Here is a 19,207-nt window from a genome sequence, read left to right as displayed (position 1 = left end):
GCTTATAAGGTCAATTTAAAATTCCTCTTTATGTAATATATGGTGACATTTATAAATGTCATTTATACTTACCTATATAGACATTAAACTTCGTCATTAACAGTTATTTGTAATGACTTTTGAAATGTCATCATAAGAGTTTTACTATGACGTTTTTATATACATGATTTTATATGCTATTGTGATGTAAATAATTTTCATATACTATAATGTCGTCCAATTTCAAGATTTTCATTATATAATTCACACATATAACAAATTAACATAAATACAAATAAAATTTTAAAATAAAAATAAAATGACATTAATCTTGCATTAATCAATAATGTACAATACTAATGACAAATTTGTCACCTTAAAAAATATCTATACACCAACAAATATATCTAAAGTATTTAGTTTAAGAACAAACAAAAAAAATTAAAGTCTCATAAAGAAAAACATCTCCAAACTTGTAGTACATCTTCAACCATCTCATCTTATACCAAATCCAATAATCTGGTCATCTATAATAAAAATTCATATATTTGTTAAATATAATGTATAAAATATCACATAAATAAATAAATTTAAATTTAAATTCAAACTAATTAATGAATAACATACCAATTGAGAAATTGAAAAAATTGACAAGCTGTCATTTATGCGAATACAACTAGTAGAAGTCTTTTTCATTAACTTTCAACTGGAAATACAATTTATATTGGTTTAAAAAGACAATAACATGACGAGTATATACAATAAATAGTTAACTGAAAATTTCGAATATCATACCAGATGACAAGGCCAAGCTATCATTCCTCCAAGCGCATCTCTAGAAGCATACATTTTCTGGAAAAACGCAAAATTTTACTGATAAAGAATATACTCTTGATACTTCATGCTTGTGAGTGGTATAAGGCTAACCCATTTTAACATTTTCCATCTCTCTGTGACCAGATAGGTATGTGACTAACATAAAGAAATTGGAGAAATATACTCCAATACTTGATACATGATAATCAATGTCTAATCTATTTTGTAGCTAACAAGGCAATAATTAGTAGCTTGAGCATCACACACACGCGCACACACGCATACATATATACAATGCACAGTGGTGGGAGGAAACATTTCTTATAATGTAAAGATCATACAGTCGAGGCAGCTCAGAGAGATTATGATAGTGCTCAAACAATTTAAGGCAGAAACCCATAGTGGTTCCACTTGCCAAAAGAATATATTAACTCAGCAAAGATCTATCTCCAAGAGAACTGGAAAAACCAATAAATTCTGGAGAACTAAATAAGAAGCTTACATGCATGCTACTTTCTCCATTTTAGTAATCACAATTTTCTTTTGCTTTTCAGTCCCTCTAAAATTTAACAGCTGATTTCGCTTCCTCAAAGTTTGTTTTACCTGTAGTAATCTATATAATTTTTAAGAACATGTTTCACAATCTCCAAAAACACGTCTTACTCAGTTTTGTTAGTTAAGAACACATGGATTAGTGACGAATAACTGTAAAAAGAAACAATGGGTAGTAAAGATGTGAATCATTCATTAAGGCATCATTTATTCAAGTGATGCTCTTCTCTAATGAACCCCTCGCCTTTCTGTGAAATCACAACAGACATTCCGGCATATCAGAATTCTAAACCATTGAAAAAAGAAGAATAAATTTAAAAGATAATATTTTACAGCATGCTGCTAGCAGATACATCCTCAAATTTATTATTTTATACAATAAACTGCCAGTCTACAAACAGTATCTTCTTCCAAAAGGTAATTGCATTCTTCATCCTTTTGTTATAATTTATGAATCGCCATAAAAATGCTAACTGTGAAGACTTGGTGCACAGACCACAAACCTTAGGCTTAGAAAGCATGCATAAGGACATCACGATGGGTGTTGGATAGCCACCAGTGATCCTGATCTTCAAGATAAGAACCAAAATTCCATCGCATGACCTGAACTGATTAACAATTCCTCTCCTCAGAAACACACGAATGACAAAAATCTGTGATTTCGAATTCAACGGTTAATCTGCTATCCTGACTGGACACACAATAAGAAGTGAATTACGGCATGTAGATAATTATAAGTAGTTCAAATATACACACCCTAATAGTAATAGGCCAAAGAAAATTACTCATGATGTGTTGCTACTCATTAAGTTCACATAGAAGCGTCATCATGCATCACAATCATCTTAAAAGTTATTGAAATGAGCAATTATAAGTTTCTAACTCACAAAACTAACAAAAGCGCACACAAGATTTTATACTTGTCAACCCAAGTGCAATTTGTAAGTACTCCTAAATATTTACCATGAATTTTCTTCTCACGAGTTCACAACCAGCAGTTAGAACACATTCTCATGCCTAGATATGCTTCAATTTTAGCTATGCTCAACTAAAACGGCCAAATAAACAGGGGCGTAGACAAACGAAGAGTAGCATATGTTCTCCCACTCCTAAGCAAAATAAAAGATGAAAATGTTTGCTGAAAGAACTCTGATTGATCGGTGGGGTTACCTCACCTCTGTTGGGTACCAGAATATATATTAGTATGCAAGGATTTTAATGAACAATTATGATGAGATGTTGGAGGCTTTTTTATGTTTAATATAAATACTCAACAAAGAATTATGCTGAGCAAAGAAAGTACGGGAAGAAAATGATGAACATTGAATTATTTCATTGCATTAACATCAACGCATTTTATAGGCAATTGGATACATGGAATTTGAAATCAATTCCAACATATGCAAAAACATTGCCGTGTCAAATTTTATGATGGCTAGCCTATTAAATTCAACCAACACATTGTCTGCCTATTAAATGGTAGGTGAAGTTTGACAATTAATATAAAGGGACAAATATGCATGCTATTAAAACGTGTTAATTCAACTTATGAAGGCAATCAACTCACTTCTAAATTCTAGGTGACAACTTTGACAATTCAACATATAATCATGCATGCAAATTAATATTATTATTTTACACTCCTCTTTAATTTGTAATGCATATGCGATTCTTGAAGTGTTCCAATTTTTCTGAAGATAATGGCTTTGTGAATGGATCTGCTATTTGTTCTCCAGTGCTAACAAAAGTCAGTTGAATTTCACCATCATTGACAAGATTTCTGATAAAATGGTGACGAAGTTCTATGTGCTTTGATCTGGCATGAAAAACTAGATTTTTCGTCATAGCAATAGCAGACATGTTGTCACAGAATATTTTTGTAGGACTTTTTGGCTCTTGTTGTAAATTTTTCAAAATTCTTCGTAGCCAGATTGCTTCACAAGCAGCATCAGTAGCAGCAATATATTCTGCTTCGGCAGATGAAAGTGCAACTGCCTTCTGTTTTTTAGAAGACCAAGAAATTGGTTTTGTACCAATACAGAATATATATCCAGACGTGCTTTTCCTGTCATCCACTGATCCAGCCCAGTCACTGTCAGTATAGCCAATTAGGCTATTGTCATATTCTCTGGTATATTTTATACCATTATTTTTTGTTCCTTGCAAATATCGCAGTATTCTTTTGGCAGCGGAAAAATGAATTTGACTTGGGTCACTCATGAATCTGGATATCATGTTCACAGAATGAACAATATCTGGTCTGGTGTTAGTGAGGTACATTAATGAACCCACTAAACTTCGATAAATTGTTGCGTTGGCCTTTTTTGCTCCATCATTTTGCTGCAATTTTTCATTTAAGGCCATTGAAGTTGTGACAGGATTACACATAGACATATTGAATTTTTTCACAAATCTTCTGTGCATTTTTCTTGAGAAATAAATATTTCTCCTTTCTTTTGTTGCACTTGAATGCCAAGAAAATATTTCATAAGGCCCAAATCTGTCATCTCGTATTCTTTCATCATGGCCTTTTTGAATTCCTCTAGCATCACATGGTTAGTGCCAGTATATATCAAATCATCAACATAAAGGCACACGATCATAAATTCATTTGTACCTCCTTTTTGACATAAAGAGATGGCTCACTTGGGCTTCGACGGAATCCATTGTTGATGAAGTAACTGTCGATTTTACTATTCCATGCCCGAGGTTCTTGTTTCAAGCCATAAAGTGCTTTGTGGAGGCGATAAACCATGTTTTCTTTGCCTTTTACTATGTAGCCATCTGGTTGTTCTACGTAGACTTTTTCTTGAAATTCTCCATTTAGAAAAGCTGATTTGAAATCAAGTTGATAGACTGGTAGTTCCTTCTGTGCAGCAATAGCAAGTACAATGCGAATAGTTTCCATTCTCGCCACAGGTGCAAATGTTTCATTATAGTCAATCCCAGGCTGTTGTGAGTAGCCTTTTGCAACAAGTCGTGCTTTGTGTTTTTGGATTGATCCATCTTCATTGAATTTATTTTTGTAGATCCACTTTAATCCGACCACATCTTTATTTTTTGGGATATCAACCAAGCTCCAGGTTTGATTTTTCAGAATAATGGTCATTTCATCATCCATGGCTTTTTGCCAGATTTCTTTTTTCACATCCTCTTCAAAATTATGTGGTTCACAAGAGAAAAATGCAACATTTGATAAATCATAAATTTCTCTTAGTGAACGTACCTTTCTCACAGGGGATTCTGAATCAGAATCTGAGTCAAATATATTTTGGCCGCGTACTGGATCCATTGTAGAACTTGAACCAGAATCTTCTGTTTGTTTTGATTCAATGGAATTTTTATTTTCCCAGTCCCATGCTTTCATTTCATCAAAGTGTACATCTCTTGAAATTGTCAACTCGTTTGTTTTTGGATTAAACAAACGATAGGCTTTTGATTCATCACTGTAGCCAATAAAAATATATTTTTCACCTTTTTCGTCGAATTTCTCTCGTCGTTGTGAAGGAATGAGAGAATAAGCCAGACATCCAAAAACTCGAAGGTGTTTGATTTTTGGTTTGCGCTTGTGCCAAGATTCGTAAGGAGTTTTACTTGGATTGGCCTTGGTAGGTGATTTGTTGAGGATGTACACAGCAATATTGACAGCTTCAGCCCAAAAAGGTGTTGGGAAGACCTTTTGCTTTCAACATGCTTCTGGCCATTTCGACAATGGTTCGATTTTTCTTTCAGCTACACCATTTTGTTGAGGTGTGTAGCGAGCTGTCAACTGCCTTCGGATTCCTTCTTGACTGCAATAATTTGAGAATTCTTTAGACAAGAATTCCCCACCACGATCAGTTCTGAGTGTTTTGAGCTGAAGATTGCTCTCACTTTCAACCATCTTCTTGAACCGGACAAATACTGCAAAAGCTTCTGATTTTTGCTCCAAAAAGTACACCCACATCATCCTGCTAAAATCATCAACAAAAAGAAGAAAATATTTTTTGTTTTGAAATGATGATGCCCTTGTTGGTCCACAAATGTCCGCATGTATCAGTTCAAGAGGTTGTTTTGCTCTCCAAGCAGTCTTAGGAAAAGATAATCGATGCATTTTACCATATATACATCCTTCACATGTTTGGTCCAAATGTTCATTATCAGGAAGTCCAATCACCATGTTTTTCTGTTTCAGCAGTCTCATTCCATGGTAGTTCAAATGTCTCTCAAATGCCATGAAAGTGATTCTTCAGATTTTTCAACATTTAATGAAATATTATTTTCCAATGGCATTGTCAACGGAAATACTTTGTTCGGAAACATTTTAATTTCCGCAATCAGTTTCTTATCTTTGTCCCTTATTTTGCATTCATTTTTTTCAAAATTAACTGAGTAACCATTTTGAATTAATTAACACTCAGTAAATTTGAAGTAAGATCAGGGACATATAGGACATTTTCAATAAATTTTGTGTTACCTCCCTTTGTCCTCACGGCTACAGTTCCTTTGCCTTGAACAGGTTGCATTTTTCCGTCTCCCATCTTGACTTCCGATGAGAAATTTTCATCAAATTTGATGAAGTAATCCTTGTGTCTTGTCATGTGATTACTGCAACCACTATCCAAGTACCACATATTCAAGGAATTATTGGTCATGTTCATACATGAATAAAACATGATTTTTTGATCGTTCTCCTCCGTGAAGTTGGCTTCGTTTCCTTTATTTTTTTGTCTGTGCCAACAGTCTTTATAAGAGTGGTTTGGAATTTTACAAGTTTTGCATTTATCCCAACAATTTTTTGATTCATGACCCGGTTCCTTGCAAACAAAACAAGAAGAGTTAGAATTGATATTAACACTGCCTCTTTGATTGTTGTTGAAGCGTGGTTTTCCTCTTCCTCATCCACGGTATCGATAATTTTTGAATCCTCCTCTTTGTTGAAATTGTTGGGATGTGTTTGATTCTCCACCTTCATATTTTTTCTTCTCCGCAATTTTGAGCTTGGACTCAAAGGCTTGCTCAATGGATGGTCCAACGAATTTACTCATCCTTTTTTCATGGGCTTCTAAAGAACCCATCAACTCCACCATCGTGAATTTTGATAAATCTTTTGATTCTTCAATTGCAGCCACAACATGTTCAAATTTTTGTGGCAAGCTCCATAGGACTTTTTCAACAATTTTCTTGTCTTCGATGGTATCTCCGTAACTTTTTATTTGATTGATTATTTCAACTACACGTGAAATAAACGTGCGGATATCTTCATTATCTTTCATGGCTACATTATCAAAATCTCGCCATAAAGATTGAAGCTTGATGGAGATAACTTTCTCGGACCCTTGAAACTCCATTTTTAAAATATCCCAGGCTTTTTTGCAATTTTCGGCACCCATGATTCTGAGAAAAATGGATCGATTTACAACCTCCTCCCGAGTACAAATGGCAAGCACGAATCAACCATTTAATTTAAAGATCTATCCATGTATGATGTGATGATGATCTAATAATATTATGTGCTTCTCTCGCTAGGATTCTTATATATTTGATCATAGAGAATTAGAGATTCTTTTCTCCCACATACCTAATATGATAGCCTTATTCTAAACCAAAACAAAGATCAACATTTTGGAGATTCTAATTCTTTTGTGCTGTTACCTCCAAAATGGTTGTGACAAAAACAACCATAACCCCAATTTGGCTTTTCTTGGATCATTTTTGAACAATACCTATGCTATATTCTTTGGTGTTTCAATTTGTCCATATCAGGCTATAAAACAAGCAATTTTCACAATCCACATCCTGGCTCTTGTGTGAGGATCAAAGATGTTTTCACTCCAAATCTGTCATGAAGCTAGTATAATAAAACACGACAAACCAGAAAATATAAGTTTGAAACAATATTGAAATCATTGAACATACAATATACATAAATAATAAATTATTGAAATCGATAAATGCTAAGAATTATATTATATTTATAAAAAAACATCTAAAAGCGAATAATGTACATGCACGATCAATTTATTACCCTACTCAACATACTTTTAATATATCTTTCTCCATAACATGAAATAGCTTGGTTTAAAAAAATCGTTTCAATATTTACAATAGATTAATTATTGACATGAAACGGAAATTATATATATATATATATAGATATATGCAGAAAATGAAAAATTAGCTCTTTCAAACAATTAAGTATGTTATTATTTTTAATTATGATGAAGTATCCTATAAATCAACTAATCTAATTACACATCTCTCAATCTTCTTTATTCCACCGAGATTTCAAGTTAGAAAATAATATTTGCAAAAAAAGATTTTCATGTTTCAATTAATTTTTAAGGGAGAGTAATCCCAAACATATTGTTTCCAAAAATCCAAATCAAACTGAAAGAAACGGTGTACGTGGTTGGTTATGTAAAATAGGCAGTGTTGTACTTCATGTTATAACACCACAGACAACACAGTGTAGTGAAAATTTAAAGCGTAAAATAAAACACAAGTAATTAATTTTGCACGAGTATAAAACTCATGCGGGTGCCTTAGGGATAAATATTACTAGTAAACGTAAGATCAGTCTTACAAAGCAATCATAGTAATTTTACGAAAAGTCATTAAATCCTAAATTTCTCAATAAGTTGAGAAATCAAACTTGCATCCTAAAATACAACAGAGTATAAAAGAGATCGGATGCAACTCCCGTAGCCTAAATTGAAGAGACAACAAAGATCTTCAACAACATAGTTTCCAGAGTGTTGTCTCTGATGTCTTCAACACGAACGGCAACACGGAGACATGCAACAACGATGGTTGCAAACCTTGCTTCAGAATTCGTCTGATTCTTCAATGGAATTCTCCAGTCTTTGCGCAGAGGATTATCGTCTGAAGTCTCTTCTCATCTTGTGCGTGAAATCTCCTTTTATAGATTAGCATTCAAATCTTGAAGATTTTCATAGATAGAGTCCTACATGAATAAGGAAACATTTTTTAGTAGAAAATAAACTCTATCAAATCTTGCAAATCAAATCTTGATAATATCGAATTATTTTATATCAACTAATCACCTTATCAAGACATGATTTAAACTTTGGCAAATATATCTTTAACATAATCGATATATAATCAGGATATTTACCATATATTTTATCTTGTCTAGAAAGAAAAATCTAATAATATAAATTAATACAAGGGTCGAAAATATCAAGGATTAAAATTCCTTTCAATCTCCCCTTTTTTCTTTCTGGACAAAACATTGCACAAGTATGAAATAATCACAAACTCCCCTTGAGTTTAAAAATCTTCTCCCCCTGAATTTTAAAGTCTCCCCCTGACGTGTTGTCCCTCGTGTCGTAACACGGTGGATAACATGGACAATAACACATGGGATTCTTTAATTCATATATCAGAGCATAAGTGGGGTAGAAGATGTTAGTCTAGTTAAAGAATGTAAGAGCACTTGAAGCACATAACTAGAACGAACAAAAACACTTATATTATAATCAAAATGAAACAAATAAGCAAAGATGAGAGAAGAAGAAAAATCTAAATTTGATCACTATCAGATCCCTCTTGATCAGTAGCTTCATCCTCATCATCTTTAGTCCCAGATGGACCAGCTTCAGCTTGTGCACTATTATCTCCACCTGTTTGGCCAGAAATGCCAAGTTGTCTCCGACAATCAACCAAGATCATGCTGTAGAATGCAATATCTTCCTGTGCTTGCACAATTTTCTCTTCAGCACGAGTCATCAGCAGCTGAATAGTGGTAGTGGTGAATTCCAAGGTAGTAGGAGTAGGCACTGTTTCATCAATGTTGTCACCCGTGTTGGCAACACTGGGTGCAACACCAGCAGCTTCAGCAGCAGGAGTAGGAGTAGCAGACCAGGGAAAATCCAGAACTCGATTTCCCTTGAGAAGTCCAGCTACTAACTTCAAAATCTCAGGTTGATCAGTGAGATCTTCTTTAATATTACGGATGAAAGCCTGAGATTCCAAAATGCCATATATCAAAGATGGGAATGGCAGCTTCAGCAAACTGGAGCAATGTTTTGAATACCATCTTCCCAAAATTGAAGGGACTTCCAGTCCCAATGGCATACAAAATGACCGCCTGTGGTCTTGTGATAACTGTTGAGTTGGATGAAGGAGTCAAATTCCTCACAACTATCTTATGCAGCACAAAATAAAAAGAGGTGAGCTTAGCAGCAGAAAAATGGTCAGAGAATTGTTTGACCATACCATCAGTGAGAACAGTAATCACTTCATTGATCTTTGGAGGATTGCCTTCATCAAAGTCTGGGGTGGAATAGAGAGAGTTGATCACGGCTGGAGTGAACTCGAACAGCCGACCCCGTAGATACACCAAGCCGTATTTTGCAGATTATGGATCTTCAATGCTAGCAGTCATGTTGGCATAGAATTCCAGAATCACCCTCTTACAATAGGGTATCACGGCAACAAAAGTAGAATAGAGCTGTCGAAGCTTCAAAAAATCAATCAAATTGTACCTTTCATAGGAGAGTACATCAATGTTCCTCTCATCCAGTAGACCTCTATGAGCGAAGAGAGGCCAAACAGCGGCAACATCACCAGAATACAACATGAGGGAATGAGCAGCATCCATGTCGTAGTCCTCATCAACAGTGTTGTCCGTGGTGTTGACGACACCAACATCAACACTGGCATTAGTAGAAGAAACATCATCTGTCTCTAAAGGCTCTTCATTAGCATCCATGCTTGATATGAATCTAGAAGGCGCTCAAAAATTCATATTTTTCCAAGATTTTCTCCGTGATTTACAGTCGAGAGTTGAAGGATTTGGAATTCATGGGAATCAAGTTGGAGAGGAGCCAAATTGGAATGCATGGAGCTCAAGTGGGAGGACTGAAATTATTTGGAAGCTTTAGTTACATTCAAATCCAATCTCCACCATCCAAAATGTAGTTTAGGATGTTATGAAGCTACGGTTAAAATTTCAGGTCGATCCGACTACTAGAACTCGAGATATGAATTTTACAAGGAATGCGCTCAGTTTGGAACCCATAGACACGGACCTCGGCACGGGGTCCGTGCACCTGAAGCTCGTCAACGTCAATTTTTAGCTTGAATCGCCATGGGCACACGGACCTTGATCCGGACCACCTTCCAGGGTCCGTGCACACACACAGTGCGGCATGTTTGTGTGTATTTCGGTGGATTTTATTATTTTGGTGATATTATTCCTATTTTTGAGTCTTTTAAGCATACTAGGAAACTTCTAGGAGATATCTTTGATATCTTTAGATATATTTTGAATTATTTTACGATATCATTTATTATTTTGTAGTTGTATTATAAATACAACAATGACATTCGTTATTGAATAACATAGTTCATATTATTGATTTTTATCAGTCTAAAATTCTCTTTAGAATTTTATTGAAGCTTTTGCTTTGTCAAATCAAACTTATCAAAGTTTAACAACTTTGTGGCGTTTGTCGATTGATTATCTTCGTGAGTTGTCAAAGACAGGTTCCTTTGAAGGTCCCGTTGTGATCGATTGTTTATTCCGCAATTACCTGTTGCTAGTTACGGGTTCAACTAGAGGTGGATTTTGCAAACTTACTTGTTTCAAAGATAGGGAAAAATAATTGTTTCTTTTGTTATCGAATTGAGGTGCGATTCGTTGTAATCATGTTGTCTTTCATACATAAGATTCAAATCATTTGGTATCAATGCTTAAGGTTTTGATTCAAGTAAGGCGTATTCTTCTTTAATCTATATTCTTTCTTCGTTCTTCGTTCTTCGTTCATCTTTCCTTGTTCTTCGTTCTTCATCTATATCATCTCAAATTTCTGTGTCATTCTTTCAAACTTGTTATTCATGTCTCGTGTCTTGTGCTACAAGTTATAAATTCAAAAAAAAAAAAGAGAAAATTCGAAAAAAAAAATCAATAATCGGTCAAAAAAAAAAGAGACCGAAATTTTCAAAAAAAAAAAGAAAGCAAAATAACTCGTGGTCAAAATTTCTTGTGTCTTGTGAGTCTTGGGTGCCAAGTTTATTTCAATCTTCATAAAGTCAATTTCTTGTCTTTGTGCAATCTACGTGAATCGATTGGCAAGTGTTTACAAGTTTTGAACTTGTGAGTTTGATATTTAAAATCACGAAGCATAAGTTATTCCATATATTTGAGTGGAAAAAAAAAAAGTGATTGAGTGATTTTCTTTGGAGTGACTAGTGAGAATTTGGGTGAGGATATTTTATTACTAACATTTTTCTTGCAGGTACAATGTTTGAAAGAAAATTCAATGGCTATAGGGAGAGTGAAAGGAGGTTTGATTATGGGAGTAGGAGAGAGAGAAAAATTGATGTGTATAGAGATGATGATGGTTGTCGTGGAGAAAAAGATTTTAATTATTATTTGGATATTTTTAAGAAAAATAAAATTCCGTCATTTGATGGATATTCGGATTCGAAATCGTACTTGAATTGGGAGAAAAGAGTAGATAATATATTTGAAGGTCGTGATTTTTCTGAAGCTAGGAAGTTTAAACTTGTTTTACAAGAGTTTACCGACTATGCTTGCACTTGGTGGGATAAAGTCGTGGTGAACAGGAAAAGACATGGAATGAATCCTATTTTTACATGGGATGAGTTGAAGAGAGCTATGCGGACACGTTTTGCTCCTAATGAGAGGAAACGAGGAGTTTCCAAACGTGAACATCAAGGTACATCTAAACTTTCAAATTCTAGTACCTTTGATATTGCATGCTTATGGTGTCGTAGAAAAGATACGCATGATATGAGCCAATGTTTTAAGGAAGTTATGATGAAAGTGTCGGATTCTCGTGTAGAGCTTGAATCTAATGTTGTAGTGAAGGTTGAATCTAAATGTGAAGTTGAAGTTGAGATTGAGAAAATTGATGTTGATAAAACTTCATTAATTGATGAAGTGATTGTTGAATTTTTTGCGGTGGAAGGTGAATGGCTTGATGAAAAACCTTCTATTATACATGGTGTGGTTGATAGCATTGTAGGTGTTGAAGAGTCATCTAATATTTTTGTGGTAGAAGAGACTCCTATTGATGTTCATAGTGGGACTAGTAATTTGTTGTTGGATGAGTCTTGTAATCTTTCTATTCAATTGAGTCCAAAAGAACTTCTTGAGGATCAATTGGAATTTGAAAAATTGAGTGATATGGCTGAAAAAAAGAGTGATGAAAAAAGTGAGATAGCCATGGAAAAAGAAAAAGAAAAAGATATAATTGAGGCCGAAAGAAAAAGAGTTCAAAAGAGTGAGATGGTCTTTGAGGTAAAAAAAGAGAGAAAAGAAAAGAGAGGAAAGAAACCAATAAAAAAAGAAAATATTATGTTCCAAAATTGTGAGGTTGAAAAATTTGTGCAATTGAATAAGATCTTTTAAGTACTTATGTACAAAGAGGTTTTATCTCATTGTGATGAAATAGTCGGTTCAATCCCGAGCAGTATTCTTTCTTCTTTGCAGGTTGTGAAAGATGTTGGAATGAGTAAGCAAAGAAGATACAACATGTTGGATCCATGTAAAGTTGGTCATACACAAAGTGAGGTTAGATATTTGAGAGTTGTTCCGTTCGAGAGGTATGATTTAACTTTAAATGTTGGATACCAATCAAATGCCTACTTTCAAAGGTATGATCTCAATTCTCAATTGTTGGGATTTAATGATTTTGTTGAGAGATTTGTGACTATGATATCTATGAAATATGCTTTAATTTCAAATTGTGATTTTAAGTCTCTTGAAATTTTTCATACTACAAGAGTGATTGATTTGGATCATATTGATTTGTTGAAGTCACTTTTTGATCTCAAGGTATTTGAATCGTTGTATGTTATGAGATTGAGTGATTTGGTTTATGTTGTTGTGTGCGAGTGTTGCATGAATAGCATAGGTGGAAAGTCATATTTGCTTGAGTGGCTAGTATTAACTTTTGAGCTAGCTAATGTGCGTAATACTTTCATGGGATTGATGGGTTGTGTTTTGCATGCATCTATGGGTAACTTTTTTGTGATATACTTTGCTTTTATCTTGTATATAGCAAAATTTTTAAAGTGCATGTTGAACATTATAGAGTTGTGTTAATCATCACTACAACAAAATTGGTCATCGACAACAGTTGAAAGACAACGCTTTTTACAAAAAAACGTTGTTAAAAAAAGAAACACAACGCTTTTATGAGAAAGCGTTGTCTTTATTTTTTAAATTTGTAAAAGACAACATTTTTTTCGTCATCCACAACGCTTTTTAAAAAGCGTTGTGGATGAGCGTTTTTTTTATGCACAACAACGCTTTTTGTAGATAATTTTTTTTTAATTTTAAATAATAATAATAATATAATAAAAGTTAAAATACATATATTATATTACCCTTACCCTTACCCTTATCCTTACCCTTCACGTCTGACAAAAAAAACCCAAAATCCCCAAACCCTTAATCGCGATTTCTCCCTTTATTTTTGCTCTCTTTCGATTCCAATTTGACAAAACCTTAATCGCGATTTCTTCCTCTTCTTTCTGCTTTTTTGTCATTCGTAGATTTTTGCTGCTCTTGTAGTTGACGAGGTTCGTCGATTTTTCTCCCTCTTCTTGTACTTGGCGACTCCGGCGACGAGGGATTGGCGGTAAGGTTGGTCGCTTGTGCCTACCCACGGATCGCGCACTTGTTTAAGATGACAAATGGGTGTTCTGAGGTAAAAATTATTCAGAGTGGAGATAAATCCGTTTGTGCTTTTTTTTTTCTGTTCCTTGCTTCGAATTTTTTTTTATTTTTGTGTTCTGCAATTCGTGCTTTTACCTCTTCTGGGAAACCAACTTCTCCTTCTCTTCTCACCAGAGGTCTTCATGTAAGTGCTTTTTTTAGATTTTATCGAGTCTGAAAAAGGGCAGAAATATCTCGCATCTAGTTTTTCGATGAGTTAACTTACTTTTGTATGTCAGTTTGAACGTATACAGTGATTAATGAGCATAATGTTATTACCATGCTTTATTGGGTAATATCAACTAGTTTACTTGTTCATCGTCTAGTTACCATGACTTAAAGGTGATGCCATCACTTTTATTGGATTGCCTTTTTTCCCCTGCTGTTTCAGTTCGTTCCGGATGTGTTTTCAAACTGTCCGCCGCACCATCTCCGCGGAAAATGGCTGTTCGGGTTCCAACCTTATTTAGCTTCCATTATTGTTTACTGTAAGCTCGTTTCCAACTCTTTCCACCCCTTTCTGGAGACTATAGCAGGCTGCTGGAAGTGAGATTCTTATCAGCTTCGATTTTGGTGGAAGGGTCCACCGGTGGGGAGGCTCCTCGAAAGCAGCTCACTACCAAGGTCTGGGATTTGTTCCCATTTATCTCTGTTTTTTTTTCGGTGTTTGATTTCGATTTCTAGGCTTTCGATCAGGTTTTTCTTTGAGGAACCTTTGTCCGCCGATTTTTGTGTTTGGATTGGATTGTGAGTTATTTATTTTTGTCTGTCAAACCCAGCTAGAGTATGGGATATGTTACTTTAAAAACATTCCAGCATATGGACATGATATTTACATCATAATGGCATCTTCTGAATTATTAGGTAATTTTTTCAGATCAAACGTATAAAATTCTGCTCATGTTGCACATGATGTTCCTTATCCTTATTTTTTTTCAACACCTATTTTTTTCAGCATATATAATACGCTACACATGACTTCAAGAAATAAATATACTCTTGATTGCAGGGTTTTAGAGCTTAGAGTTTTAAAGGCATAACCACATGTTGGTGGACCTACAAATTGGTCTTAGATCTCCAATAGAAGCACATGTTTTTCAATAGTTGGTAGAGTTGTGTAACATGGGATTCGGTTGTAGTTTTTGATTAAAGTAACATTAATTTTGAATTTATTTTTCTCTCATTTCCTGCACGCTGCGATGGTGGCTTTGCAGCCCCCTCAGCTCTAAAACAACACTTTGCAAAAGAGGAAAAATCCCAGTTCGGAAATGATTGGAAGTAGCTTGTGAGCATCAAAAGGGGGGAAAAACCTTTTGATTATTTTTGCATGTCTGTTTTGATTTTGGTGGAGAATTTGACTTATGTAAAAGGGTTAGTGCAGTGCTTTAATTTTCTTGGAATGCTTCTTAGTTCTTGAAAATTTGTGTTCTTCTTCAACTTCAAGTTTCCTCTGAGATTTGAAAATAGTAGTTTTTAGTGATTGAATGATTTGTAATGATTAATGTAACTCTACTAACTTTTTTTTCTAGGTGAAATAGTTGGAATCATTTCAACTGCATGATTGATGAAAAGATGATCAGAGAAACTAGTTATGAACTATTTATTAATTAGTTCCCATTGCAATTTCAGTTTCTCTTTATTTTTTTCAGAAATATTTAAATTTGAGCTCTTTCTTTTCCAGCTATGCTCTAGTTTCAACTGGCCTTGCAAAGCTGGGATACCAATATTTCAATATTGGTACAGTTCAATCCCTAATAATGTTTCTTGATTTTATTTTCTTTTGAATGAGACATATAATATAAATGTTGCACATTGCTGTTTTTGCTAATCAAAATTGGTATATATATTTTTTTGACAGTAAAATTGGTATATTTGATGCAGGTTAAAGAATTATGGAGGAAAATTATGATGCAAGTAGAAGCATCTGAGACTGTCAACAAGGATGTCATTTCACATTTCATGTTGCGCCTAGTCTACTGCATATCTGAGACTGTCAACAAGGATGTCATTTCACATTTCGTGTTGCGCCTAGTCTACTGCATAGAGTAATGCATTCATTAAATTTTCCCCCTTTCCGTTCTTTTCATATTTATGTTGTCATGTAATTTTCTTTAGCTTTTGTTGCTCTATGGTAGGGAGGAATTAAGGAAATGGTTTCTTTTCATTGAGTCTTCACTATTTTGTTATCGATTTCAACTTGAAACTCCTGAAGCCCAGGTGTGATTTCATTACCTGTAGTGATAGGTTATGCTGCCAGTGCTGGTATTCTTAGTTTTCCTCAGATACCAACTAACCTATCTTTTGTGAGTATTGTTTTCAACACAGAGGGCATTGTTGGTAGAGTTTGACCTGCCTTACAAAGCTGTAAGCAGTGCTGAATATGAGGTACTCTATTCTGTTTTCACGTTTTTGAAAATCAACAACTGTTTCTGTGAATGCTAAGTTGCTTGATCCAAAAAGTTATAGCTACAGGTCTTATAAAAAGTCACAGCCATAGGCCAATCTTCTTCTTTAATGCATGAAAATTGAAAAGACCGGGTCGATATGTAACTCTATACTTCATTTTTTCAGAGTATAAAGGAAAAATTGAACCAGGTGGTGCGCTCCAATGGACAATCCTTATCAAATGGTAGAAAGCAAGGGGCAGCGTCTCTGTGCGCCGCGTGCAAGCTTCTTCGGTGGAGATGTACGCAGGATTGCGTATTTTCGCCGTATTTTCCTGCCGACGAGCCCCACAAATTTGCTAGCTTTCACAAAGTGTTTGGTGCCAGCAATGTCAACAAGATGTTCCAGGTTGGTTTTTATTTCATTCCCAATATAAATCGAATTTTTTTCAAGTTTTATTGCAAAATATAATGTCTAGTGATACAGGTGGTTATTTTGGGATCATTTGGGTCCTTGTAACTTTTTGGTTTTTATTTATATTTCTATTAACTTTTATTATTCATGATATATTAATTTTAAAAAGAAAAGGCGTAGTATTATGAATAATATTAAAATCTTTGTGAAATAAAACTGAATTATCTAAATTTTCCGGATAATAAATATGGTGGATGCAAAATTTACTTTCAACATTTAATTTCCACGCTGCCACATTGCTTTATTACAACTTTTTCACATTTTAATTTTCTCATAAAATCAACCTTGATAATGGATGGCAACTAATTAGAAAATGTACTTATAGGTTGTTTTAAAAAAAGAATAATGTGTAGATCATACCTAATAATGTTGTGATTGTGTTGTGGTGTACACTGGTTTGCAGCTATTGCACTTGCATCTCTAGTTGTCTTTATAAATTCAGGGTCTTTTGAGCTCATCAAGGATTCCATCAAGTATCTAACCGAATCCATTGTCATTCGTTTCAGCATTTAGTATGATTATTAGTTACTGTTTCATGTTCACTTAGCATCTCATGGCTTCATGTGCAGGATATTGGAGGGGCACAAAGATACCTTCACACATATGAAGCATAAGAAGGTACAAATAATAAAGTTGACCAAATTTTCAATCACTTAAAATCTTGTTTTGTATATATTCTCATGCTTTTGTATTGTTAGAAACCTTCACATTTAGATCGTTTTTTTGAAGTTGTATTTGTTTGTGGCGGATATGATCTGAAATCTGTTGATTCCATAAGTTGATCCCACTGTTTGGTATCATAGTTATCTTTTTTTGGGAAATTGTAGATTTGTGAGTTCACTAAGCAAAGAATGAGCTGTTTTTTAGTTCCTCTGTTTTCTGGTTATGGTTCTTTCTTGTTTTTCTTTTAATTTTGGCTATTGATTTGGTTTCTAGATTAGTTTTGGGGAGTTCTGACCACTGGCCACGAAAATGCATGTTATGAGGAAATAAAAATGTTCCGTTTTCAACACGGGATTAAATTTCTGAAAATTGAAGCACTACTACTATTTATAACTGAAAAAGTGAATATGTTATATTTATATGGATATTCACACTGATATTTTAGTTGATTTTACTGTTGGCCTTTACTCCGCAGCCATTGGATTTGGAGGAATAAAAGCTGCATTGCCATCACATGGTGCTGACCAGTTCGAAGATAAAGATCCGAAGGAGGAGGGACAGAGGTCGAGTTTCTTTAGCAGGTTGCTATTGGCGAGATGATTATGAGGTGCTATTAGTCTCACTGTTTTTTTTTGGATCCAAGATAATAAAGGGTGGGATTGGGGTTTCTTCACGAGCACGATGGCTATGTTATTTGGCTTACGAATATTCGCTTCTAGGATTCCATGGTATCATATCCATGTAACAAATGGGAGTAGTCCCTCTCTGAAATAGTACAGGTGAACATAGTAAAAGAAAAATTAATCTTTGTTTTATATTCTTACATGGACTAAAGTTGATTAATTTATTTTATGTTTGTCCGAAAAAGGTGTGTGTCGCAGCCATCCGGAACAGAAGGCTTAAACTTCCTGATGACTTTAATGACTTGTATGAGATCAATAACGACAGGGAAGCAGCGAATCAATCAGAATTTTTACCACACACCAATGCTTTCAGGTTCCCTCATTTTCAAAGGAATTTAAATTTTTACTTTAAAAAGGTCTAGCGTACTCAATGTTATCAGCCACCTACCATTTTCCCATCTCCAATCTTGTTATTCATGAGCTTGATTTCTCTTTAATTTCCTACAGTCTAGCGTACTCAATGAAGAAAATGATTGCTGACAAGGCCTTGGTATGTCATTAATTATGGTTCTCTGTCAGGCTTTGTTCAGTGTTAATATTGTATTCTTCAAGAAATTGCTGATGCAAATTGATCTACAGGTGCGTATGATTTCAGCTTGTGAAACTATGGGATCAGCAACTACCAATTGCAGTGATAAGACAGGAACTTTGACATGGCCGAGATGAACATGAAGAATTCGATTATTTGTTATATTTGAATGATTTTTGTTATATTTGAATGATTTATAATATTAAAATATTGTATATTAGATTTAATTTTCAAAAATTTTGAATATTGAGTGATAATATTGAAAATTTGTGAATTAAATTTTTATTTTATTTTTTATTTGAGAAAAGACAACGCTTTTTAAACGTTGTCGTAGGTGGAAAAAGCGTTGTCGTTACTAAAAAAGACAACGCTTAAATAAAAAAGACAACGCTTTTTAAGCGTTGTCTTTGCTCAAAACGACAACGCTTTTTT

At 34.4% G+C, this 19,207-nt stretch overlaps 2 protein-coding genes and 1 long non-coding RNA gene across 13 annotated transcripts; 1 reads left to right on the top strand and 2 right to left on the bottom strand.

The window, feature by feature from the left end:
• Positions 1–288: 288 nt before the first annotated feature.
• LOC140887440 (uncharacterized) lies at positions 289–2,696 on the bottom strand. Of its 6 annotated transcripts, XR_012151855.1 has the most exons (5): positions 2,311–2,695; positions 1,298–2,038; positions 775–831; positions 607–685; positions 289–506 (listed from the first exon to the last, which is right to left on the bottom strand). It is a non-coding gene; the product is annotated as an uncharacterized lncRNA (long non-coding RNA). The 6 variants fall into 6 exon arrangements; XR_012151853.1 differs by having other exon boundaries at positions 607–831; positions 2,311–2,696; XR_012151852.1 differs by having other exon boundaries at positions 289–685; positions 2,311–2,694.
• Positions 2,697–6,224: 3,528 nt separating this feature from the next.
• LOC140889523 (uncharacterized) lies at positions 6,225–6,719 on the bottom strand. Its single transcript, XM_073297238.1, has one exon. The coding sequence runs from the start codon at positions 6,717–6,719 to the stop codon at positions 6,225–6,227; it is 495 nt and encodes a 164-aa protein (XP_073153339.1).
• A 7,022-nt stretch (positions 6,720–13,741) lies between these two features.
• LOC140889288 (probable DNA primase large subunit) lies at positions 13,742–19,024 on the top strand. Of its 6 annotated transcripts, none has more exons than XM_073297006.1 (13): positions 13,742–14,033; positions 14,433–14,665; positions 15,571–15,629; positions 15,723–15,778; positions 15,923–16,086; positions 16,177–16,258; positions 16,367–16,426; positions 16,613–16,834; positions 17,470–17,518; positions 18,039–18,342; positions 18,432–18,559; positions 18,694–18,736; positions 18,826–19,024. In XM_073297006.1, the coding sequence occupies exons 5-9, from the start codon at positions 15,947–15,949 to the stop codon at positions 17,512–17,514; spliced, it is 549 nt and encodes a 182-aa protein (XP_073153107.1). In that variant the 5' UTR covers positions 13,742–14,033; positions 14,433–14,665; positions 15,571–15,629; positions 15,723–15,778; positions 15,923–15,946; the 3' UTR covers positions 17,515–17,518; positions 18,039–18,342; positions 18,432–18,559; positions 18,694–18,736; positions 18,826–19,024. The 6 variants fall into 6 exon arrangements, with proteins under 6 accessions (XP_073153107.1, XP_073153103.1, XP_073153105.1 ...); XM_073297002.1 differs by having other exon boundaries at positions 15,900–16,086; XM_073297004.1 differs by having other exon boundaries at positions 15,571–15,778; positions 15,900–16,086; positions 18,039–18,170; positions 18,283–18,342.
• The last annotated feature ends 183 nt before the right edge of the window (positions 19,025–19,207 follow it).

This window comes from Henckelia pumila, chromosome 3 (genome assembly GCF_033568475.1).
Source record: "Henckelia pumila isolate YLH828 chromosome 3, ASM3356847v2, whole genome shotgun sequence".
NCBI lineage: Eukaryota > Viridiplantae > Streptophyta > Magnoliopsida > Lamiales > Gesneriaceae > Henckelia > Henckelia pumila.
The sequence above is the reverse complement of the archived record's forward strand: the minus strand, read 5'-3'. Positions and strand labels throughout refer to the sequence as shown.